Below are 23,423 nucleotides of genomic sequence, written 5' to 3'. Positions count from 1 at the left end.
GCTATCTTCGGAAGCCTACCCCCCAAGACTGCTAGGATCTAATGACTATGCACGGGAGTCAGCACGGGTTTCTGGGAATGTTGGGCAGCATAGACTGTATGCATTGGGAATGGAAGAACTGCCCCTCCGCCTAGAAAGGGTTGTACACAACCAGTTTTAAGAGCAAGAATCCCACGATTGTCCTTGGGGCGGTAGCTGACTGCCGGCTATGGATTTGACATGTATATTTTGGAGTAGCTTGTTTTAACAACGACATCAACGTCCTACAGTCGTCCCCCCTTTTCAACGATCAAGCACTGGGTGTTGGTCCGGCTGTCAGTTTCGTCGCCAACGGCAACCAGCACAACATGTACTACTACCATATGTGGCCCGTCTTCGTGAAGACGATCAGATGCGCAACAGAAGATAAGAAGAAATATTTTGCGAGTCGTCAGGAGGCAGCGCCAAGGATGTGGAGCTGGCATTTGGTGTGCTCCAGAGTCGATGGGCGGTAGTGAAGGGTCCGTCGCGGTTGTGGTATATGGATGCATCGCTGATGTCATGTAAACATGTATTATCATGCACAACATGATTGTCGAAGATGAAGGTCCAGCACTGACTGATTGGGCCGGTGATCCAAGCCACAGCGTGGCCACCTCCAGTGGACGTATGGGGGTACCCCATGAAGGGGCCGACCGGGTGCGTGCGTTTGCCGACATGCGCCAACGACAAGCCCATATTCGACTCCAGAACGATATAATTGAAGAACTATGGTTGCGTCGAGGTCTCGTTGATATGTTCATGAGTGTAATTTGTTTAAGTTGTTTTTTTTTTATTGTTGTTTTTTTTAATCTAATGAAATTATTTTTGCACTTTGTCCGTCCATATTCGATACAAAATTTTAATTCCGTACATTTTTTTTTTTAATTCCGTAAATTGTTTAATTCGGTTAATTTGTGAATTTTTTTTTTTGCGAGAAGTCCGCGCGGGAAGTCCTTGGGATGTCCGCCACCGTGCAGTGGAATGTCCTTATGACATGACAGTACTGTGGGAGGTCCTTATGACGTGACAGAAGGTGTTTTTGGGAAGTCCATCGGGAAGGGCGACGGGACATCCGTCCCACTGGAGATGCTCTAAAACATATCTCCAACGAATTTGGTTACTAGCCGTTCAGCCATAATATAACCACTCTCAATTTATGTCATAGTTTCTGTAATTTTTTAAATTTGTAAATTCATATTTAATCCAATTTTCGAATTTAACAAAATGAAAACCACGTGTCGTTCTTTTATTGGACAACATAACTTGTGCTCAAGCACGTGTGAGTCATGCTTGCGCTCGACATTGCTGCGCCGAGCTCCGGTCACCGCTCAGCCGATGCTCTTCAAAAATGGTTAAAGGTAAAATTGTCGTTTGTGTACCTCTATTTACGTTTGGTGAATTAAGGTTATGCATATCTGTGGGGAGGTTTCCTGTGTGTGGGATTGTTTCGAGTGGTGTCTGTGTGCCAATTTAAGATTTGCCCACAATGTGTTTGATGAATGGTTTTGAAAATCATAAAACTATAGTATTTGAAAACTGTAGGTTTCTCTGTTCCCCTTTAAGAAGTGGAGTTTGAAACTTAGCTCAGGCCACTTCATGTTCTTAATAATCATCTGTTATAATCTTAATCTAAGTTGTGTTTGTGCTTGATTGGGATAGACTGATTGTGCTGACCATAGTTGGAGAAGAGTGCATGATTTATAATTTCAGCTGAAATAATTTTGATATCTCATATCCTTGTGATACATGCACCTGGCTTTGAGTACTTATTTAGCATGTTCTTACTAGTTTGGTTACAAAGTTAGTTATGCAACCGAAAGGTAGGGATTGCCATGAGATGATTGGCCCTTGTAACAGCAAGGCCAAATTCTTCATTCATGTCCAGCTCCTCTGGCGACATATCATTTGGCAGCTGCCAATCGAAGCAGTGGACTAACTGTGACACGATCAGTCGAACTTGGATGAGCCCCAGTTGGATTCCGGGGCAACCTCTCCTCCCAGAGCCAAATGGAAGGAGCTGAAAATGTTGTCCCCTAAGATCAATGTCACTGCCAGAAAACCTCTCTGGAATGAACATCTCCGGATCAGTCCATACATTTGGATCACGGCCAATTGCATATGTGTTGACGAGTATTCTTGATTCTTTTGGTATGTCATAGCCATTAACCTTGCTGTCTTCCCTTGCATAGTGAGGAACCAACAGTGGAGCCACTGGATGCATCCTGAAGGTTTCCTTTACAACCATGTCGAGATATTCGAGTTTGTCCAGGTCAGACTCCTCAACCATCCTCTTCAATCCCACCACTCGTTCCAACTCTTTCTGTAGTTTCTTCATAACTGTTGGGTTTCTCATCAGTTCTGAAAGTATCCACTCAACTGATGATGCTGATGAGTCCATTGAACCTATGAGCAAGTCCTGCACATGTAATTCTTTATTAATTTATTACCCATTACTTAGTTACTGTTTATGAAAACAATAAGTAGAATTATTAATTGCACCATGTTCTTACCAGCATAATGGCCTTGACATGACGCCGGTCAAACTGAAATTCAGCTTGACCACTTTGCATTATGGACATCATGGTATCAACGATATCTTTGGTCTGGTCATGACGATCCCCTGCTCGAACATGGTCTTCTATAATTTTCTCAAAGAAATCATCAAAAACTTCTGCAAGTGCCTTCATCTTCCTTGTCAGACCTTGGAGATCCAGGACTCCAAGGAAAGGAAAGTAATCACCCAAATTGGGAGCTGCAGCTAGTTTCATCACTTCTTGGATCACAGTTTTGAAGCCTCTCTCATCTATGTCTTTGTCATCATATTTCTTGCCAAACACCATCCTGCAGCCTGTCTCTGCAGTCAGGGACCAGACCTTGGCACTAAGATCGACAGCAACATGTAGTCTGGAAGCTTCCTTGATGGATTCAACAAAAAGACCAATCTCTTCCCTTCTCATTGGTTGGAAAGAATTGATCTTATGGTTGCTGAGCAGCTCCAAGGTGCATAACTTGCGCATGTTCCGCCAGTATGGACCATACTCCCCGAACGACAAGTTCCTCTGATCCCATGACACATATTTAGAGCCCTGATGAGGTGGTCTGCTGGCAAAAACAAGGTCATGCGTCTTGAGGAAAATCTCAGCTGCCTCAGGAGATGAGACAACGATGTTTGGAACGAATCCAAATTGCATATACATAATGGGGCCGTGGTCTTTGGCAATTCTTTGCAGATCTTGGTGAGGATTCTTCCCCAGCATGTGTAGATGTCCCAGAATAGGGATCCCATTTGGACCTGGAGGCAGTCTTCCCGTCTTCTTCCTCCTCCTCGCCAACGAAACAAAAGAACCAGCTAAAATGGCCACGACAGTAAGCCAAAACCAAGTGAGTTCCATTTTTTTGGCTTAAGTTGTTGTGTGATTGAGGATTGATAGATCTCTTTGCTATTTATCTTATGATTGTTTGAATGAATTTATGCACTTGGGTTTCCATAAGTTCCATTAAACTTATGCCTGCCATCTTTGAATTGACCTGAATATTATCGTGCTCAAGATTAGTTAGTTTATTAAGTCGAGTCTTTTCAATCTTTCATCATCAACTGCTAACTACTTCGAGCCTGAACAATCTTTCTGAATTGAGATATATGTTTAAATTATTAATTACTCCCTCCGTCCCAGATAATTCGTCCCAGTTCTATTTTTACACTCATTTTGTAAAAATAATAATAAATAGTTAAAGTGAAGAGAAAGTAAAGTAAAAGAGAGAATAATGTAAAGAATAATCTTATCTATATTATTGTTTCTCTTATTTTACTTTCTCTCAACTATACCTATTTATTATTATTTTTGTAAAACGAGTGTGAAAAATGAACTGGGACCAATTATCTGGGACGGAGGGAGTACTAATCTTACTAATTGTATATTGCGTACTCAAGTTTGGTTCATATACAACCTTGAAATGCTATCCAATATTTAAATTAATTTCATCAATATAGTTTTGATTGGATATTTCATATTAGATAATACTATATTTGATCACAATAAATGTAACCAAGTTTAATGTGGATTTGATGTGTAACGGTGCGCGCGTCTTACTCCTGATAAGAAGGTTGAATGTTTCATTTGTGTTGAATTCATTTTTTTTATAATTTCATACTCCAATCGTTTATCTATTTCTCTTTTACATTTTATTAATTTTTTTCTTTGATTTTTAATTTTTTTAATGCTATTTTTACATTTTTACTATTCCCTTGTCCACCAATAAGTGGATTACTTTATATTCTAGATGAATTTTAAAGATTGTTTGATAGAAATGATTTCGAGTAAGAGGTCCAGTATATTTGAATTCTTAATTGTGGATCCAGTCAAGAAACAAATTAAGAAAATATCTCTCTGAAAAAAACAAATTTTCTCTACTTTCAAAATATCATTTTCATATTTAAATGACAAATGAATATCTAGATGATTTAATTCAATTTCGTTTGCTTGGTTACAATAACTATAAGTATTGAACGTCTAGAAGATTTAATTCAATACTGTTAACTTATTTTCAATAAATGTGTACCCACCATCATTATAAATTATAAACCAAAAACATTGTCAACATATTTAATATTTTGTGTCCTTGTCAAAGAGACATTTTGACCTTTTAATACTATTTGGTTATGGAAGTTATTGTTTTATAGGTGAGGATGCATAATTATACTATTTTGAACTACTTTCTTGGTTATATATTGTGAATTATAGTACAATATAAAATATGGACACAAATAAGTAATAAATAATTGTAAAAATACCTCGAACTGTAAGAGAACAATACCAAAAATAGTAAAAAGATGTTTGAATGAATTTATGGGTCTGTATTTTTCTTTGGTTGTACTTTGTTTGTACTTTGTTGTATTGGTTAATGAATTATACTTGACTGTTCTGTTTCATGCTGAGGAAGTTGTTTCTCCAACAAAATCCTGGTGGAGGAAACTAAAATTAGAGCAAAAACTAAGAGATAAGAATTCCTTTTACCATTTGAAACTTCTGTCAATCTATAGCTATGACACTTTGAAGAAATTTGAAATCATGAATTATATATGAAAACTGTCGATTTCTTGTGCAATGACCATCAGGTTCTCTTTTCCCCTTTAAGAAGTGGATTTTGAATCTGGGTTCTATTTGTACATGATTGGGATAACATGCTTGTAACCTAGTATTAAAGATAGTAAAAGAGGAATACAGGATTTAATATTTCAGTTGAACAACTAGGAAACTATTTAGCACGTCTTACTTCTCTTCTACTTATATTGTTTTCAGGAAGCAAATTCTTACAAGTTTGCTATAAAAGCTAGTTCTGCAACCGGAAGGTAGGGATTGCCATGAGATGATTGGTCCTTGAAACAACAATGCCAAATTCCTCTTTTATGCCCAGCTCCTCTGGCAACATATCATTTGGCAGCTTCCAGTCGAAGCAGTGGACTAATTGTGACACGATTAACTGAACTTGAATGAGCCCCAGTTGGATTCCAGGGCGACCTCTCCTCCCAGAGCCAAATGGGAGGAGCTGGAAATGTTGTCCCCTAACATCAATGTCACTGCCAGTGAACCTCTCTGGAATGAACATCTCGGCATCAATCTATACATTTGGATCGCGCCCAATTGCATATGTGTCGACGATTATTCTTGATTCTTTTGGTATGTCATAGCCATTAACCTTGCTGTCTTCCCTTGCATAGTGAGGAACCAACAGTGGAGCCACTGGATGCATCCTGAAGGTTTCCTTTACAACCATGTCGAGATATTCGAGTTTGTCCAGGTCAGACTCCTCAACCATCCTCTTCAATCCCACCACTCGTTCCAACTCTTTCTGTAGTTTCTTCATAACTGTTGGGTTTCTCATCAGTTCTGAAAGTATCCACTCAACTGATGATGCTGATGAGTCCATTGAACCTATGAGCAAGTCCTGCACATGTAATTCTTTATCAATTTATTACCCATTACTAAGTAAATGTTTATCAAAACAAGCAGTAGAGTAATTTATTAAACCATTTTCTTACCAGCATAATGGCCTTGACATGATGCCGGTCGAACTGAAACTCACACTCTCCACTCTGCATTATGGACATCATGGTATCAACAATGTCTTTGGCCTGCTCAGGATGAGATCCAGCTCGAACATGGTCTTCTATAACTTTCTCAAAGAAATCATCAAAAACTTTTGCGAGTGCCGTCATCTTCCTTGTCAGCCCTTGAAGATCCAAGACTCCAAGGAAAGGAAAGTAATCACCCAAATTGGGAACTGCTGATAGTTTCATCGCTTCTTGGATCACAGCTTCGAATCCTCTCTCACCTATGTCTTTGTCATCAATCATCATATTTCTTACCAAACACCATTCTGCAGCTCATCTCTGCCGTCAGGGATGCGACCTTGGCACTAAGATCGACCACAGTGTGTAGTCTGCAAGCTTCCTTAAGGGATTCAACAAAATAACCAAGCTCTTCCCTTCTCATAGGTCGGAAAGAATTGATCTTAAAGGTGCTGAGCAGCTCTAAGGTACATAGCTTGCACATGTTCCGCCAATACGGACTGTAAGCCCCAAATACCAGATTCCTTTGATCCCATGCCAGATACTTAGCAGCCTGATGAAGTGGTCTGCTGGCAAAAACAAGATCGTGTGTCTTGAGGAAAAGCTCAGCTGCCTCAGGAGATGAAACGACGATGATTGGAGCGAATCCAAATTGCATGTACATAATCGGGCCGTGGTCTTTGGCAATCCTGTGCAGGTCTTGGTGAGGATTCTTCCCCAGCATGTGTAGATGTCCCAAAATAGGTATCCCTTTTGGACCTGGAGGCAGCTTCTTCTTCCTCCTCGTTGCCAAAGAAACCAAAGAACCAGCTAAAATGGCTACGACCGTAAGCCAAAACCAAGTAAGTTCCATTTTTGCTAAAGTTATTTTGTGATTGAGAATTTATATATCTCCGTGTTATTTATCCTGTAAAGCAAATATAACAGTTGTGATATGGCCAAATCAATTAAAACAGTTTTAAGTGTTGAAGGAATCATCTTGGTTCTGCTGAGAAGGGACAAACAGAAATAACTAATAAAAGAAGAAAATAAATATTAAATAAAATAAAGAGTGGTGTTATATGTGGATGAGTACACAACACCTTAAGGACCTCACAATATATGAAACGTGTAGCAACCATCTGTTTAAATATCTTGGGATCCATGGACCTCATGCCCCAATGTGATTTTGAACTGAATCAAACCGAATTTTAAAAGTTGGTTCGGTCCAGTTTTATTTTTAAGGAAATATAGAGTGCGTTGACAGAAGTTTTATAGTTGAGAAAAATAATGCGAGAATTGGGTTTCTCGTTAAAGCGAACCTGTCAACTTTACTGTGATAATAAGACTGTAATAAGCAATTTAGCATATCTGAAATTCTAGTTCGATACGACAGGACCAAGCATGTGGAAGTTGACAAACACTTTATCAAGGAAAAACCTGAAGCCAGGATTGTGGAATTGCCTTTTTTTTGCTCGGAGGATCAACTTACCGATATTCTAACCAAAGTCGTTGATGAATGGTTTGTACGTATGTGTTGGTCGGAAGAGCCACTTACATCTTCAATAAACCTAAATGTTAAAAATTTACAAATTAGCCGAATATATAATCATGCCAATTGCTTAAGCTAAACTGCCCTTGGTGATGTTGAATCCAGCCCCTCCATGAATAATGCCTTGATCGTGCATTTTCATGTTATATTTTGTAGCATCTACTCTTTTATTGTGAAGTGTGTAAAATTATTATTCTATCTACTGCCACTCTTGCTGCTGCTTCCCTTTACCACTTGATGGCTGATGCAATTGTCTCTTAGTGTCGGAATTTTTCATGTGCTTTAATTATTGGACTTGTGAACCATAATGCTGAAGTTTAATGGCTTGTCAAATCAGTTTGCTTTTGCATCTTCCTTATCACACGAGCTTTTGCATCTTCCTTATCACACGATTGTTGCTCCAGAACAAGGCCTACTCCTCTACCTGCACACTCTAATGATCCATTTGTCCATGCTTGTGTCTGTACCCTGAATTTTACAACTTCGCATAGGGAAGAGAGTGAAAATTAATGGATACAGTGAAGTCAAAAAATATTTTGAAAAAGGAACCGAGTTTATTTATTTGGTTAATTGCGTAAAATAACAAGTTTGTGTATAAATATATATTGTGGTTTTCAGACGATCCTGTCAGTTCTTTATTTTCCTTTGGTTGTACTCTGTTCTATTGGTTAATGAATTATACTTGACTGTTCAGTTTCATGGCAAAGGAAGTTATTTAACCAATGAAATCATGATGGAGGAAACTAAAATAAGATTGAAAACTAAGAGAGAAGAATGTCTTTTACTATTTGAAACTAGCTGTGACACTTTAAAGAAATCAAAAACCACAGAATTATATTTGAAAACTCCACTTCTCCTTTAAGAAGTGAAATTTGAAACTGGGATCAGGCTACTTCCTCTTCCATTAACTTGGCCCCAATCTTATCTTACTCTAGGTTGTGTTTGTACATGATTGAGATGAAATGCTTGTACTGAACCTAGAAAATATGCATGTATTGTTCAAATGCATGATTTTATATTTCAGATAAACAACTATGCAATAATTGAACATAACCTTGAAATAATTTTGATATCTCATAGCCTTTTGAATTGTGATACGTGCACCTGGAATCCTGGATGTGAGTACTTATTAGCTTGTCTTGCTTTGCTTCTATATAGATTGTTTTAAGGAATCAAATTCGTACAAGTTTGCTAAAAATACCTACTTCTGCAACCTAAATGTAGGGATTGCCATGAGATGATTGGCCCTTGAAACAACAAGGCCAAATTCCTCATCCATGTCTAGCTCATTTGGCGACATATCATTTGGCAGCTGCCAATCGAAGCAGTGAACTAACTGTGACACGATCAGTCGAACTTGGATGAGCCCCAGTTGTATTCCGGGGCAACCTCTCCTCCCAGCGCCAAATGGGAGGAGCTGGAAATGTTTTCCCCTAACATCAATGTCACTGCCACTGAACCTCTCTGGAACAAACATCTCTGGATCAGTCCATACATTTGGATCGCGCCCAATTGCATATGTGTTGATGAGTATTCTTGAATCTTTTGGTATGTCATAGCCACTAACCTTGCTGTCTTCCCTAGAATAGTGAGGTATCAACAGCGGAGCCACTGGATGCAGCCTAAAGTTTTCCTTTACAACCATGTCAAGATATTCGAGTTGGTCCAGGTCAGACTCCTCAACCATCCTCTTTAATCCTACAACTTGTTCCAACTCTTTCTGTAGTTTCCTCATAACTGTTGGATTTCTCAACAGTTCGGAGAGTATCCACTCAACTGATGCTGCTGCTGTGTCCATTGAAGCTACGAGCAAGTCCTGCAAATAAAATTCATCATCAACTAATGTTTATCCAAACAAGATGAAGCATTATTCATTGGACCATGTGCTTACCAGCAAAATGGCCTTTATATTACGTCGGTCGAACTGAAACTCACACTCTCCACTTTGCATTATGGACATCATGGTATCAACAACGTCTTTGGCCTGCTCAGGACGATCCCCAGCTCGAACATGGTCTTCTATAACTTTCTCAAAGAAATCATCATAAACTTTTGCGAGTGCCTTCATCTTCCTTGTCAGCCCTTGGAGATCCAAGATTCCAAGGAAAGGAAAGTAATCACCCAGATTGGGAACTGCTCCTAGTTTCATCGTTTCTTGGATCACAGCTTTGAAGCCTCTGTCATCTATGTCTTTGTCATCATATTTCTTACCAAACACCATTCTGCAGCTCATCTCTGCGGTCAGGGACGCGACCTTGGCACTAAGATCAACAGCTGCATGTTTTTGGGATGCGTCCTTGAGGGATTCAACAAAAAGAGCAAGCTCTTTCCTTCTCATAGGTCGGAACGAATTGATCTTAAGGGTGCTGAGCAGCTCTAAGGTGCATAGCTTGCGCATGTTCCGCCAATACGGACTGTAAGCCCCAAATACCAGATTCCTCTGATCCCATGAAAGATACTTAGAAGCCTGATGAGGTGGTCTACTGGCAAAAATTAGATCGTGCGTCTTAAGGAATAACTCAGTTGCCTCAGGAGATGAAACGACGATGATTGGAGCGAATCCGAATTGCATGTACATAATCGGGCCGTGGTCTTTGGCAATCCTTTGCAGGGCTTGGTGTGGGTTCTCCCCCAGCATGTGTAGATGTCCCAGAATAGGGATCCCTTTTGGACCTGGAGGCAGTCTCTTAGTCTTCTTCCTCCTCGTCGCCAAGAAAATCAAAGAACCGGCTAAAATGGCCATGATGGTAAGCCACAACCAAGTAAGTTCCATTATTGCTAAAGTTATTGTGTGAATGAGAATTGACAGATCTTTCTGCTGTTTATCTTGTCAAGCAATTAAGCAAATATAGCAGTTTAAGTGTTGAAGGAGTCTCCTTGGCTCATCTGAGAATGGACTATAAAGTAAGAAAATAAATATAAAAGAAAATAAAGAATGGTGTTATCTGAGGATAAGTACACAAACACCTTAAGTCTTAAGGACCTCACAATTTCTGAAACGGATATGAAGCAATCTTGTGTTTAAATATCTTGAGGAGATGGACCCCCTGTGGAGCGTGGTGCGAGATATCAAACTGTGGGAATTGTGGTCTAACGCTGAAATGTTTGGAATGCTGACGTGACGGAGAGTTATGCCGTGGCGAGAGGCGTGGACTGTGGATGCTCGAAAAGGTGATGATACTTGTGTCCTAAGGGCAAAACAGATTATCCTAAGGGCAAAGGTGTTTTGAACTCCTAAATTCTCTCTGAATACATGCCTAAATGTAGGGAGATGAGACTAAATAGGTGCTACACAAATTCTAATAACACAAATTCGTACACACCAAATTAAAATCTGAAAATTATACTACCTCCGACTTTGAAAAAAAGAAATTTTTGAAACATTATGGATTTTAAGGCATAATTAGTAAAGTACTAAGAGACAACGAGAGAAAAATTAGTAAAGTAAGAGAGAGTAAGAGAAAAAATGGTGAAAGTAATGTTGCTAGTATATTGTGGAGTATTTTCCAAAATAGAAAGTTTTAAAAATATATTTTTAAAGGATGAAAATAAATAAAAATAGTTTCTATTTTTAAATAATTGAGAACACTCAACAATGATAAAAATTACTCCCTCCGTCTGTGAATAAGAGTCCCGTTTTTCCATTTTTGTCCGTCCGCGAATAGGAGTTTCGATTCACTTTTAACATAAATGGTAATAGGGTTTCACCTTCCACTAACTCATTCCACTCACATTTCATTTAAAACTAATATGTATAAGTGGGATCATTATTCCACTAACTTTTTCCACCCACTTTTCTTAACATTTCTTAAAACTCGTGCCGCCCATAAATAGGACTCCTAAGAGCATCTCCAATGGTACTTCGGCCAGAAATCGGACAGCAGTTTCTCCCCCTGCCACGTCAGCAGCACTAAAAATCCACCTGCCACATCAGATTTAGGACAGCCATAGGCCAGCCGCAATAAAAATAATTCAAAAAATACTACATTTACGGAATTAAAATCACAATATGGAATTAAATTTACGACATATATACGGAAAAAATTCGTTAATTTTACTTAAATAAAAAAAAGTACATTAACTAAAAATAAAAAAAATTGCATAATAAAAAAAAATCCGGACTTCCACACACGAGCCACCGCCCCACTCTACTCCTCATTAATTTATTAAAAAAATACATTAAAAAATGTTAGTATGCCTTGAATCTGTGTTAGTTTGCCGCTAGCCGAACGGGGGTCTCCGCGGCCCCTGGCCCGACGGTATGACATGTTTCTGTTTTAGTTCTTAATTTTGTATTGGGCCTAGTTGTTGTTGTCCATCGTTAGATGTTGCTCTTGTACAGAAATTTAGAGAGAGAGAAAATCGCGTTTATATAGGTTTTTTTTTTTTTTTTTTTAAAAAAATCGAAAATCGGCGCTGGCCGATCGGCACGCCACAATGGCGGCCAGCGCATCGGCTAGCGCCGAGCGATCGGCCAGCGCACGCCGAAATTTTGGCCGATTTTGCGCTGGCCGACTCCAATGGTTCGGCTAGCCGATCGGCCAGCGCGACGAATCGGCTAGCCGGTCGCTAGCCGACCATTGGAGATGCTGTAATGGCGGACGGAGGGAGTGAAACATAGAACCACATATATTTGCGACAAAAATAGTTAACAAGGATTTGTATACTAGGAAACAAAAATACTACACACATCGGTTATTTGACACAGATATGGTGTAATTTGTACTCCCCCGTTCCATAGTAATAGAGTCATTTTGCCATTTTTATTCGTTCCATAGTAATAAAGTCATTTCCCTTTTCAGTAAAAGTAACACATTTTTCCACATCTACTTTACTCCCTCTTACTCCCTCCGTTCCATAGTAATGGAGACATTTCTTTTCAGAGATTAATAAAAATTATGATAGGTGAGTTAAGGAAAGAGAGAATAAAGTGGAAAATAAAAAAAGTAGAAAGATGAGGAGAGAAAAAAGTAAGAGAGAGTAAAGTAGGTGTGGAAAAATGTGTTGACTTTTACTAAAAAAGGAAATGACTCTATTGCTATGGAACGTACCAAAATTTCAAAATGACTCTTGTAGCAAAAAATGACTCTATTACTATGGAGCGAAGGAAGTACTTTTTTCTCTCTTCATCTCTTTACCTTTTACATTTTGCATTTTATTCTTTCTTTACCTAACTCACCTAAAACAATTTTTCTTAATCTCCGTGCCGAAAAGAAAAGTCTCTATTACTATGAAACGGAGGGAGTAATATTTCTTATTATGACGCCTGTTTTGACAAAAATTAATACTCCATCTATCCCATTAAAAATGAAACGTTTTCCATTTTAGGTTGTTCTATTAAAAATGAAACGTTTCCTTAAATGAAAACATCTCTATCTCTACTTTTTCATCTATCTCACTTTACTCTTTATTTATTAACACACAAGACAACACTACATAAAATACCGTATTGATTTTCAAATGTTGCATATTTAATAGGACGGATGGAGTATTATACTCTATTTATTTTCCAATTTTTTCCTCCTAAATGGCAAAATCAGTAAATCTCAACTCAAGCTAAAAATAATTTTTCATTTTCGTGCTTTAAAAAAAACATCTTGAAAGTAGGAAAGGTGAGAGTTATAATCGACAAACTATATGATTGAATTTTGAAGTTATTAGATTTCATTTTCGCGCTGTGGAAATATTTGAGCTTTTCCTCTTTCTCCGTTATTAAAGGTAAAATTGTCAGTTTATTTACCTCTGCAATTTTTTGATTGCCTTCTTGAATTAAGATCATGGATATCTGTGTGGAGGTTTCCTGTGTGTGGGGTTGTTTGTAGCGGTGAGTCTATGTGCCTATTTGAGAATGCCCACAATGTGTTTGATGAATGGTTTGTCGGAAAAGCCACTCTTGATGCTTCTGTTTCTGCTTCCTTTACCATATTCAATTTCGCTCAATGGATTTTTCATGTGCCTTATTATAAAGTTAATGAATTATACTTGACTGTTCAGTTTCATGCCAAGGAAGTTATTTAACCAATGAAATCATGGAAGAAACTAAAATAAGATTGGAAACTAAGAAAGAAAGAATGTCTTTTACTATTTGAAACTCCTGTCAACATATAGGTTTGGCACTTAAAAGAAATTGAAAACCACAGAATTATATTTGAAAACTCCACTTCTCCTTTAAGGAGTTGAATTTGAAACAGGGATCAGGCTACTTCCTCTTCCTAATAACTTGGCCCTAATAATATCTTACTCTAATTTGTGTTTGTGGAATACATGATTGGCATAAAATGCTTGTACTGAACAGAGTTAAAAAAGAATGCATGTATTGTTCAAATGCATGATTTCATATTTCAGCTGAACAACTATGCAATAATTGAAATTGACCTTGAAATAATTTTGATATATCATAGCATTGTGATACGTGCACCTGACTGTGATTACTTATTTAGCTTGTCATACTTTGCTTCTACATAGAATGTTTTCAGGAAGCAAATTCTTACAGGTTTGCTTCATAATCTAGTTCTGCAACCGAAGCATGGGGATTGCCATGAGATGATTGACCCTTGAAACAACAATGCCAAATTCCTCATTCATGTCCAGTTCCTCTGGCGACATATCATTTGGCAGCTGCCAATCGAAGCAATGGATGTGACACAATCTGTCGAACTTGGATGAGCCCCAGTGGGATTCCGGGGCAACCTCTCCTCCCAGAGCCAAATGGGAGGAGCTGGAAATGTTGTCCCCTGAGATCAATGTCACTGCCAATGAACCTCTCTGGAATGAAAATCTCTGGATCAGTCCATACATTTGGATCGCGCCCAATTGCATATGTGTTGACGAGTATTCTTGATTCGTTTTGTATATCATAGCCATTAACCTTGATGTGTTCCCTAGAATAGTGAGGAATCAACAACTGGATGCATCCTGGAGGTTTCCTTGACAACCTTGTCGAGATATTCGAGTTGGTCCAGGTCAGACTCGTCAACCACCCTCTTCAATCCCACCACTTGCTCCAACTCTTTCTGTAGTTTCTTCATAACTGTTGGATTTCTCTTCAGTTCTGATAGCACCCACTCAACTGATGCTGCTGCTGAGTCCATTGAACCTGCGAGCAAGTCCTGCACATGTAATGCTTCCTCAACTGATTACTCATTACTAAGAAAATGTTTATCCAAACAAGAAGTAAAATTATTCATTGGACCATGTGCTTACCAGCATAATGGCCTTTATATTACGTCGGTCGAACTGAAACTCACACTCTCCACTTTGCATTATGGACATCATGGTATCAACAACGTCTTTGGCCTGCTCAGGATGAGATCCAGCTCGAACATGGTCTTCTATAACTTTCTCAAAGAAATCATCAAAAACTTTTGCGAGTGCCGTCATCTTCCTTGTCAGCCCTTGAAGATCCAAGACTCCAAGGAAAGGAAAGTAATCACCCAAATTGGGAACTGCTGCTAGTTTCATTGTTTCTTGGATCACAGCTTTGAAGCCTCTGTCATCTATGTCTTTGTCATCATATTTCTTACCAAACACCATTCTGCAGCTCATCCCTGCAGTCAGGGATGCAACCTTGGCACTAAGATCGACCACAATGTGTAGTCTGGAAGCTTCCTTGAGGGATTCAACAGAAAGACCAAGCTCTTCCCTTCTCATAGATCGGAAAGAACTGATCTTAAGGGTGCTGAGCAGCTCCAAGGTGCATAGCTTGCGCATGTTCCGCCAATACTGACTGTAAGCCCCAAATCCCAGACTCTTCTGATCCCATGCCAGATACTTAGCAGCCTGATGAGGTGGTCTGCTGGAAAAAATAAGATCGTGTGTCTTAAGGAATAGCTCAGCTGCCTCAGGAGATGAAACGACGATGATTGGAGCGAATCCGAATTGCATGTACATAATGGGGCCGTGGTCTTTGGCAATCCTTTGCAGGTCTTGGTGAGGATTTTTTCCCCAGCATGTGTAGATTTCCCAGAATAGGGATCCCTTTTGGACCTGGAGGCAGTCTCTTAGTCTCCTTCCTCCTCGTCACCAACAAAATCAACGAACCGGCTAAAATGGCCATGACAGTAAGCCACAACCAAGTAAGTTCCATTACTGCTAAAGTTATTGTGTGAATGAGAATTGACAGATCTTTCTGCTATTTATCTTGCAAAGCAAATATAGCAGTTTAAGTTTGAAGGGGACTTCTTGGTTCATCTGAGAACGGACTATAAAATATGAAAATAAATACGTATAAAAGAAAATAAAGAATGGTGTTATCTGATGAATAAGTACACAACACCTTAAGGACCTCACAATTTCTGAGATGGATATGATGAAGCAATCATGTGTTTAATTTTTAAATATCTGAATTGGTCTAACGCTGAAAACACCAAATTAAAATCTAAAAATTATACTACCTCCGACCTTGAAAAAAAGAAACTTTTGAAACAGTGCGGGTTTTAAGGCACAATTAGTAAAGTGAAAGAAATTGGTAGAGTAAGAGAGATGGAAAGAAAAATTGGTAACGTAAGAGATGGAAAGAAAAATTGGTGAAAGTAATGTTAGTATATTGTCGGGTTCATTTCCCAAAATAGAAAATTTAAAAATTTCTATTTTTTAAGGATGGAACAAAACAAAAATAGTTTCTATTTAAAAAAATTGAGATAGATGAACATGATCTCTAAGAACAATAGACAATGATAAAATTACTAAATATTGAAAAATAGAGTTACACATAAAATGGGAAAATCAAGTTATACTAGGACTACACAAATCGGTTATTTGGGACACAGATATTTTCACTATTTTGTTCCACTAAATTTGAAACTAAACAAGGATTTGTATTTCTGATTATGACACCTGTTTTGACAAAAATATGGAGTTATTTGTACTTTTGTAGTATTTCTGATTTCTGATTATGCACCTGTTTTGACAAAAATTAATATTATACTCTATTTATTCTCCAATTTTATCATCCTAAATGGCTAAATCTCAATCCAAGCTAAAATTAAATTTTCATTTTCGTGCTTTAAAAAAACATCTTGAAAGTAGGAAAGGTGAGAGTTATAATCGACAAACTCATTATTATAAAGTTAATGAATTATACTTGATTGTTCAGTTTCATGCAAAGGAAGTTATTTAACCAATGAAATCATGATGGAGGAAACTAAAATAAGATTGAAAACTAAGAGAGAAGAATGTCTTTTACTATTTGAAACTCCTGTCAACATATACCTGTGACACAAAGAAATAGAAAACCACAGAATTATATTTGAAAACTCCACTTCTCCTTTAAGGAGTGGAATTTGAAACAGGGATCAGGCTACTTCCTCTTCCTAATAACTTGGCCCTAATCATATCTCACTCTAAACTGCGTTTGTGGACTACATGATTGGTATAAAATGCTTGACTTGAACAGAGTTAAAGAAGAATGCATGTATTGTTCAAATGTATGATTTCATATTTCAGCTGAACAACTATGCAATAATTGAAATTGACCTTGAAATAATTTTGACATATCATAGCATTGTGATAGCTGTGAGTACTTATTTAGCTTGTCTTACTTTGCTTCTACATAGAATGTTTTCAGGAAACGAATTCTTACAAGTTTGCTTCATAATCTAGTTCAGCAACCGAAGCGTGGGGATTGCCATGAGATGATTGACCCTTGAAACAATAAGGCCAAATTCCTCATCCATGTCCAGCTCCTTTGGCGACATATCATTTGGCAGCTGCCAATCGAAGCAGTGGACTAACTGTGACACGATCAGTCGAACTTGGATGAGCCCCAGTTGGATTCCGGGGCAACCTCTCCTTCCAGACCCAAATGGGAGGAGCTGGAAATGCTGTCCCCAAACATCAATGTCACTGCCACTGAACCTCTCTGGAACAAACATTTCTGGATCAGTCCATACTTTTGGATCGCGTCCAATTGCATATGTGTTGATGAGTATTCTTGATTCTTTTGGTATATCATAGCCATTAACCTTGATGTGTTCCATAGAATAGTGAGGAATCAACAGTGGAGCCACTGGATGCAGCCTAAAGCTTTCCTTTACAACCATGTTGAGATATTCGAGTTTGTTCAGGTCAGTCTCCTCAACTATCCTCTTTAATCCCACAACTTGTTCCAACTCTTTCTGTAGCTTCTTCATAACTTTTGGGTTTCTCAGCAGTTCTGAGAGTGTCCACTCAATTGTTGCTGCTGCTGTGTCCATTGAACCTATGAGCAAGTCCTGCACATGTAATTCATCACTAAGGAGTAATGGCTTTTCCAAACAAGAAGTAGAATGATTCATGTGCTTACCAGCATCATAGCCTTGATATTACATCGATCGAACTGAAACTCACATTCTCCACTTTGCATTATGGACATCATGGTATCAACAATGTCTTTGGCCTGCTCAGGACGATCCCCTGCTCGAACATGGTCTTCTATAACTTTGTCAAAGAAAACATCAAAAACTTTTTCGAGTGCCTTCATCTTCCTTGTCAACCCTTGGAGATCCAAGATTCCAAGGAAAGGAAAGTAATCACCCAGATTGGGAACTGCTCCTAGTTTCATCGTTTCTTGGATCACAGCTTTGAAGCCTCTGTCATCTATGTCTTTGTCATCATATTTCTTGCCAAACACCATTCTGCAGCTCATCTCTGCGGTCAGGGACGCGACCTTGGCACTAAGATCGACAGTAGAGTTTAGTTTGGAAGCTTCCTTGAGGGATTCAACGAAAAGACCAAGTTCTTCCCTTCTCATAGGTTGGAAAGAATTGATCTTAAGGGTGCTGAGCAGCTCCAAGGTGCATAGTTTGCGCATGTTCCGCCAATACGGACTGTAAGGCCCAAATACCAGATTCCTCTGATCCCATGAGAGATACTTAGAAGCCTCGTGAGGTGGTCTGCTTGCAAAAACAAGATCATGTGTCTTGAGGAAAAGCTCAGCTGCCTGTGGAGATGAAACAATGATGTTTGGAACGAACCCGAATTGCATGTGCATAATCGGGCCGTGGTCTTTGGCAATCCTGTGCAGGTCCTGGTGAGGATTCTTCCCCAGCATGTGTAGGTTTCCCAGAATAGGGATCCCTTTTGGGCCTGGAGGCAGTCTCCTCGTCTTCTTCCTCCTCCTCACCAACGTAACTAAAGAACCAGCTAAAATGGCCATGACCGTAAGCCAAATCCAGGTAAGTTCCATTTTTTGCAAAAGTTATTGTGTGATTGAGGATTGGTATATCTGTTTCAATTATCTTGAATAAAGCAATTGAAGTGCTGAAGTAATCTGCTTGGTTGGCTGAGTAACAGATACTAATACGAGTGACTCTGCTTGTTATGCCGACAATAGGCTTGTTTGTATATTTGAGAATCGTTATAATCCCTCCCTCCTCGAAAAATGGTGAAAAATGGTCGTATTTGTTTACAGCACGAATTTTAATGAACCAACTTTTTAGAGTTTGAGTGTGAGAAAAAGGGTAAATTCGGAGAGAAAGAGAAAAGTGGTGATAAAGTTTCCATAAAGAGAAATTAGATTAACTTTAGTGAACAGACTAAAATGGAAAAAAAATCAGACTATTTTTCACGGATGGAGTATTTGAGAATTGAAGAAAGACATTATTTTTTGGTGATTTGTGCCGTGTTTGCTACTGCGAGAGGATGGGTTTGAACTTTGAAGAATCTTAGCCATGGTGGGACTGGCGATATTAGATTTAATATCTCTAAATATCGAGGAATAATAACACAACAGAAATGGAAAACTTATTAAATCTGGTCAGAGGCAGCCCAATTTGGTGTATTATAGTTGAGCTATTTTTAATTGTTATATGCACCTCGAGATTCTTCAACATAATTAAACAATTTGTGCTTATTGGAGCACACGGGTTTAACAAAATTATTCGATCTTGAAATTTTTTTAAAATGAACAAGCCTCGTGCTGTCGACACAACCCGTGCTTAAGCACGCATCACCGTGATATGGTATCACGCTGACAATGCTCTAATATCACATCTCGATTTTGTAATTATATACTCCTCCGTTTCCAAGATAATTGATTTGTTTTCAATCAAAACAAATATCTCAAGATATTTAGGCAAAAATTAACCATTTGATTTTGTTATGCTAACTTCTCATACTCTCTTCGAAGCCTTATGTCATCAATCTCCAATTCTTAGCATAATCTGTAAAGGAGGAGAGTAATAACTTTAATCAACGAGAAGAATTTTGAAATTATTAACACTCCATTTTGAAGAATTTTATAGTTTATTGGTCAGTCTGTTTGCCTATATAAGATTGCCCACAATTCATTTGATGGATGGTTTGTGTTTGTACATGATTGGGATAAAATGCTTGTACTGAACATAGTTAAAGAAGAATGTAGTTATTGTTCAAATGTATGATTTCATATTTCAGCTGAACAACTATGCAATAATTGAAATTGACCTTGAAATAATTGTGACATATCATAGCATTGTGATAGCTGTGAGTACTTATTTAGCTTGTCTTACTTTGCTTCTACATAGAATGTTTTCAGGAAGCGAATTCTTACAAGTTTACTTCATAATCTAGTTCAGCAACCGAAGCGTGGGGATTGCCATGAGATGATTGACCCTTGAAACAATAAGGCCAAATTCCTCATCCATGTCCAGCTCCTTTGGCGACATATCATTTGGCAGCTGCCAATCGAAGCAGTGGACTAACTGTGACACGATCAGTCGAACTTGGATGAGCCCCAGTTGGATTCCGGGGCAACCTCTCCTCCCAGACCCAAATGGGAGGAGCTGGAAATGTTGTCCCCAAACATCAATGTCACTGCCACTGAACCTCTCTGGAACAAACATCTCTGGATCAGTCCATACATTTGGATCTCGCCCAATTGCATATGTGTTGATGAGTATCCTTGATTCTTTTGGTATATCATAGCCATTAACCTTGATGTGTTCCATAGAATAGTGAGGAACCAACAGTGGAACCACTGGATGCAGCCTAAAGCTTTCCTTCACAACCATGTTGAGATATTCGAGTTTGTACAGATCAGACTCCTCAACTATCCTCTTTAATCCCACAACTTCTTCCAACTCTTTCTGTAGTTTCTTCATAACTTTTGGGTTTCTCAGCAGTTCTGAGAGTGTCCACTCAATTGCTGCTGCAGCTGTGTCCATTGAACCTACGAGCAAGTCCTGCACATGTAATTCATTACTAAGGAGTAATAGTTTTTCCAAACAAGAAGTAGAATGATTCATGTGCTTACCAGCATCATAGCCTTGATATTACGTCGATCAAACTGAAACTCACATTCTCCACTTTGCATTATGGACATCATGGTATCAACAATGTCTTTGGCCTGCTCAGGATGATCCCCTGCTCGAACATGGTGTTCTATAACCTTCTCAAAGAAACCGTCAAAAACTTTTGCGAGTGCCTTCATCTTCCTTGTCAGCCCTTGGAGATCCAAGATTCCAAGGAAAGGAAAGTAATCTCCCAGATTGGGAACTGCTCCTAGTTTCATCGTTTCTTGGATCACTGCTTTGAAGCCTCTGTCATCTATGTCTTTGTCATCATACTTCTTACCAAACACCATTTTGCAGCTCATCTCTGCAGTCAGGGACGCGACCTTGGCACTAAGATCGACAGTAGAGTTCAGTTTGGAAGCTTCCTTGAGGGATTCAACGAAAAGACCAAGTTCTTCCCTTCTCATAGGTTGGAAGGAATTGATCTTAAGGGTGCTGAGAAGCTCTAAGGTGCATAGTTTCCGCATGTTCCGCCAATACGGACTGTAAGGCCCAAATACCAGATTCCTCTGATCCCATGAGAGATACTTAGAAGCCTCGTGAGGTGGTCTGCTTGCAAAAACAAGATCATGTGTCTTGAGGAAAAGCTCAGCTGCCTGTGGAGATGAAACGATGATGTTTGGAACGAATCCGAATTGCATGTACATAATCGGGCCATGATCTTTGGCAATCCTGTGCAGGTCCTGGTGAGGATTCTTCCCCAGCATGTGTAGGTGTCCCAGAATAGGGATCCCTTTTGGGCCTGGAGGCAGACTCTCCGCCTTCTTCCTCCTCCTCCGCACCAACGTAACTAAAGAACCAGCTAAAATGGCCATGACCGTAAGCCAAATCCAGGTAAGTTCCATTTTTTGCGAAAGTTATTGTGTGATTGAGAATTGGTATAACTGTTTTAATTATCTTGGATAAAGCACTTGATGTGTTGAAGTAATCTTCTTGGTTGGCTGAGTAAAAGATGCTAATAATATGAGTGACTCTGCTTGTTATGCTGACAATAGGCTTGTTTATATATTTGAGAATTGTTATAAAAATGGTACTCCTATTATTTGTTGACAGCACGGATTTTAGTGCACCACTTTTTTAGAGTTTGAGTGTGAGAAAAAGGGTAAATTCGGAGATAAAGAGAAAAGTGGTGACAATGTTTCCATAAAGAGAAATTAGTTTAACTTTGGTGAACAGACAAAAATAGTAAAAAAATAAGACTATTTTTCACTGATGGAGTATTTGAGAATCGAAGAACGACAATATTTTTTTGTGATTTGTGCCGTGTTTGCTACTGCAAGGGGAGAAAGAGGACGCGGACAAGGACAAGGAGGAGGAGTGGATCTAAGGTTTGAAGAATCTTGGCCATGGTGGGACTGGCGATATTAGATTTAATTATCTCTAAATATAGAGGAATAATACAACAGAAATGGAAAAACTATTAAATTTTGTCAGAGGCAGCCCAACTTGCCTCGAGATTCTTCAACATGATTTTGTGCTTATTGGAGCAAATGGGCTTAACAAAATTATTCGATTTTGAAATTTTTTTAAAATGAACAAGCCTCGTGTTGTCGACACAACCCACGCTTAAGCACGCAACACCGTGATATGGTATCACGCTGACAATGCTCTAATATCGCATCTCGATTCTCGATTTTGTTATTATATACTCCCTCCGTTTCCAAGATAAGTGATTTGTATTTTTGATTAAAAAAAATATCTCTAGATATTTAGGTAAAAATTAACCATTTGATTTTGTTATGCTAACTTCTCATACTCTCTTGTCATCAATCTCCAATTCTTAGAATAATCTGTAAAGGAGAGAGAGTAATAACTGTAATCCACGAGAAGAATTTTGAAGTTATTAACACTCCATTTTCGAACTTGACTTGAAATAATTTTGATATTTATAGCTTTGGCTGTGAGTACCGCCAATGAAACGACGATGTGTGCAATGACGGATCTAGAAAATTAAACTCGTGGGGATGCTAATAAGAATAATTCTATACTATTTATTAAAATAATTATTTTATTTTACATAAAATAATTAAATTTTTATTTAAAAATATATATCATTGACTTGTTTAGCAAATGTTCATATTTTTAATTAATGAAAATTCCTTGGACTTTTTATCATTACTTTTATTCTGACTATCTTTGTTAATATTTTCAGTGTATTATATAATTATATTTGCAAATATTATTATTAATCGTATTAACTAAAAATGAAAATAAATTAAAAAACGTAAAAAAGTAATGGACATAAATATTAAGCAACTCACGCATATTAAATAATACTATTAATTAAAATTTAAAGTAGAATTTTTTAAAACATAGTAAATATTAAGAATTCTTCGATCTAGTTTACATACTAAGAATATATTAAAAATTATATTTGTTGTTTTACGAAATAAAATTATAACTAACGCCACCATCTCTTTCTCCTTCAACATTCTCTTACACAGTTCAGCCATTCTTTTTCAAAATTCTCTTACCAAAACAAACTTGACTCATACGAAATTCAAACTTTGCCGGTTTATTCAAACTTCCCAAATTGTTTTTGTCTTCCTCT

General features: G+C 38.3%; 4 protein-coding genes, 2 long non-coding RNA genes and 2 pseudogenes across 23 annotated transcripts; 2 read left to right on the top strand and 6 right to left on the bottom strand.

The window, feature by feature from the left end:
- Positions 1-1,718: 1,718 nt before the first annotated feature.
- Positions 1,719-3,674, bottom strand: LOC125214173 (cytochrome P450 71AU50-like). The gene is made up of 2 exons (XM_048115078.2): positions 2,532-3,674; positions 1,719-2,437 (listed from the first exon to the last, which is right to left on the bottom strand). Exons 1-2 carry the CDS (start codon positions 3,411-3,413, stop codon positions 1,823-1,825), a joined length of 1,497 nt encoding a protein of 498 aa, XP_047971035.1. The 5' UTR covers positions 3,414-3,674; the 3' UTR covers positions 1,719-1,822.
- On the top strand, positions 2,158-7,824 carry LOC125214176 (uncharacterized). Of its 2 annotated transcripts, XR_007175077.2 has the most exons (8): positions 2,158-2,290; positions 2,378-2,445; positions 2,535-3,402; positions 5,322-5,820; positions 5,908-5,975; positions 6,065-6,558; positions 6,633-6,933; positions 7,467-7,824. It is a non-coding gene; the product is annotated as an uncharacterized LOC125214176 (long non-coding RNA). The 2 variants fall into 2 exon arrangements; XR_007175076.2 differs by having other exon boundaries at positions 6,065-6,933.
- On the bottom strand, positions 5,079-7,696 carry LOC125214172 (cytochrome P450 71AU50-like; annotated as a pseudogene). Its single transcript, XR_016137017.1, has 3 exons — positions 7,563-7,696; positions 6,062-6,998; positions 5,079-5,967 (listed from the first exon to the last, which is right to left on the bottom strand). The product of XR_016137017.1 is annotated as a cytochrome P450 71AU50-like (transcript).
- Positions 7,825-8,672: 848 nt separating the features above from the next.
- LOC125214171 (cytochrome P450 71AU50-like) lies at positions 8,673-10,535 on the bottom strand. Of its 2 annotated transcripts, XM_048115077.2 has the most exons (3): positions 9,514-10,535; positions 9,190-9,438; positions 8,722-9,086 (listed from the first exon to the last, which is right to left on the bottom strand). In XM_048115077.2, the coding sequence occupies exons 1-3, from the start codon at positions 10,393-10,395 to the stop codon at positions 8,970-8,972; spliced, it is 1,248 nt and encodes a 415-aa protein (XP_047971034.1). In that variant the 5' UTR covers positions 10,396-10,535; the 3' UTR covers positions 8,722-8,969. The 2 variants fall into 2 exon arrangements, with proteins under 2 accessions (XP_047971033.1, XP_047971034.1); XM_048115076.2 differs by having other exon boundaries at positions 8,673-9,438; positions 9,514-10,531.
- Positions 10,536-13,165: 2,630 nt separating this feature from the next.
- Positions 13,166-22,291, top strand: LOC125214175 (uncharacterized). Of its 14 annotated transcripts, none has more exons than XR_016137033.1 (8): positions 13,166-13,340; positions 14,134-14,584; positions 14,672-14,739; positions 14,927-15,697; positions 17,223-17,686; positions 17,771-18,775; positions 20,105-21,706; positions 22,153-22,291. It is a non-coding gene; the product is annotated as an uncharacterized LOC125214175 (long non-coding RNA). The 14 variants fall into 14 exon arrangements; XR_016137035.1 differs by having other exon boundaries at positions 17,188-17,686; positions 17,774-18,775; XR_016137032.1 differs by having other exon boundaries at positions 17,177-17,686; positions 17,774-18,775.
- On the bottom strand, positions 14,130-15,860 carry LOC148930250 (cytochrome P450 71AU50-like; annotated as a pseudogene). Its single transcript, XR_016137023.1, has 2 exons — positions 14,826-15,860; positions 14,130-14,731 (listed from the first exon to the last, which is right to left on the bottom strand). The product of XR_016137023.1 is annotated as a cytochrome P450 71AU50-like (transcript).
- LOC125214174 (cytochrome P450 71AU50-like) lies at positions 17,216-18,817 on the bottom strand. The gene is made up of 2 exons (XM_048115080.2): positions 17,905-18,817; positions 17,216-17,833 (listed from the first exon to the last, which is right to left on the bottom strand). The coding sequence occupies exons 1-2, from the start codon at positions 18,784-18,786 to the stop codon at positions 17,219-17,221; spliced, it is 1,497 nt and encodes a 498-aa protein (XP_047971037.1). The 5' UTR covers positions 18,787-18,817; the 3' UTR covers positions 17,216-17,218.
- Positions 20,026-22,157, bottom strand: LOC148930249 (cytochrome P450 71AU50-like). Its single transcript, XM_089068213.1, has 2 exons — positions 20,833-22,157; positions 20,026-20,761 (listed from the first exon to the last, which is right to left on the bottom strand). The coding sequence occupies exons 1-2, from the start codon at positions 21,715-21,717 to the stop codon at positions 20,147-20,149; spliced, it is 1,500 nt and encodes a 499-aa protein (XP_088924339.1). The 5' UTR covers positions 21,718-22,157; the 3' UTR covers positions 20,026-20,146.
- Positions 22,292-23,423: the final 1,132 nt, after the last annotated feature.

The sequence above is a fragment of the Salvia hispanica genome, chromosome 3 (genome assembly GCF_029641045.1).
Source record: "Salvia hispanica isolate PSC_SH4W2 chromosome 3, Shi_PSC_v1, whole genome shotgun sequence".
Classification (NCBI taxonomy): domain Eukaryota; kingdom Viridiplantae; phylum Streptophyta; class Magnoliopsida; order Lamiales; family Lamiaceae; genus Salvia; species Salvia hispanica.
This window is presented reverse-complemented; position numbering and strand designations above follow the sequence as displayed.

Coding starts and splice junctions, on each gene's coding strand:
- LOC125214173 (XM_048115078.2), bottom strand. CDS start 3,413: ATGGAACTCACTTGGTTTTGGCTTACTGTCGTGGCCATTTTAGCTGGT. Junction 2,438..2,531: donor ATGTCAAGGCCATTATGCTG/GTAAGAACATGG, acceptor TTACATGTGCAG/GACTTGCTCATAGGTTCAAT.
- LOC148930249 (XM_089068213.1), bottom strand. CDS start 21,717: ATGGAACTTACCTGGATTTGGCTTACGGTCATGGCCATTTTAGCTGGT. Junction 20,762..20,832: donor ATATCAAGGCTATGATGCTG/GTAAGCACATGA, acceptor TTACATGTGCAG/GACTTGCTCGTAGGTTCAAT.
- LOC125214174 (XM_048115080.2), bottom strand. CDS start 18,786: ATGGAACTTACCTGGATTTGGCTTACGGTCATGGCCATTTTAGCTGGT. Junction 17,834..17,904: donor ATATCAAGGCTATGATGCTG/GTAAGCACATGA, acceptor TTACATGTGCAG/GACTTGCTCATAGGTTCAAT.
- LOC125214171 (XM_048115076.2), bottom strand. CDS start 10,395: ATGGAACTTACTTGGTTGTGGCTTACCATCATGGCCATTTTAGCCGGT. Junction 9,439..9,513: donor ATATAAAGGCCATTTTGCTG/GTAAGCACATGG, acceptor TTTTATTTGCAG/GACTTGCTCGTAGCTTCAAT.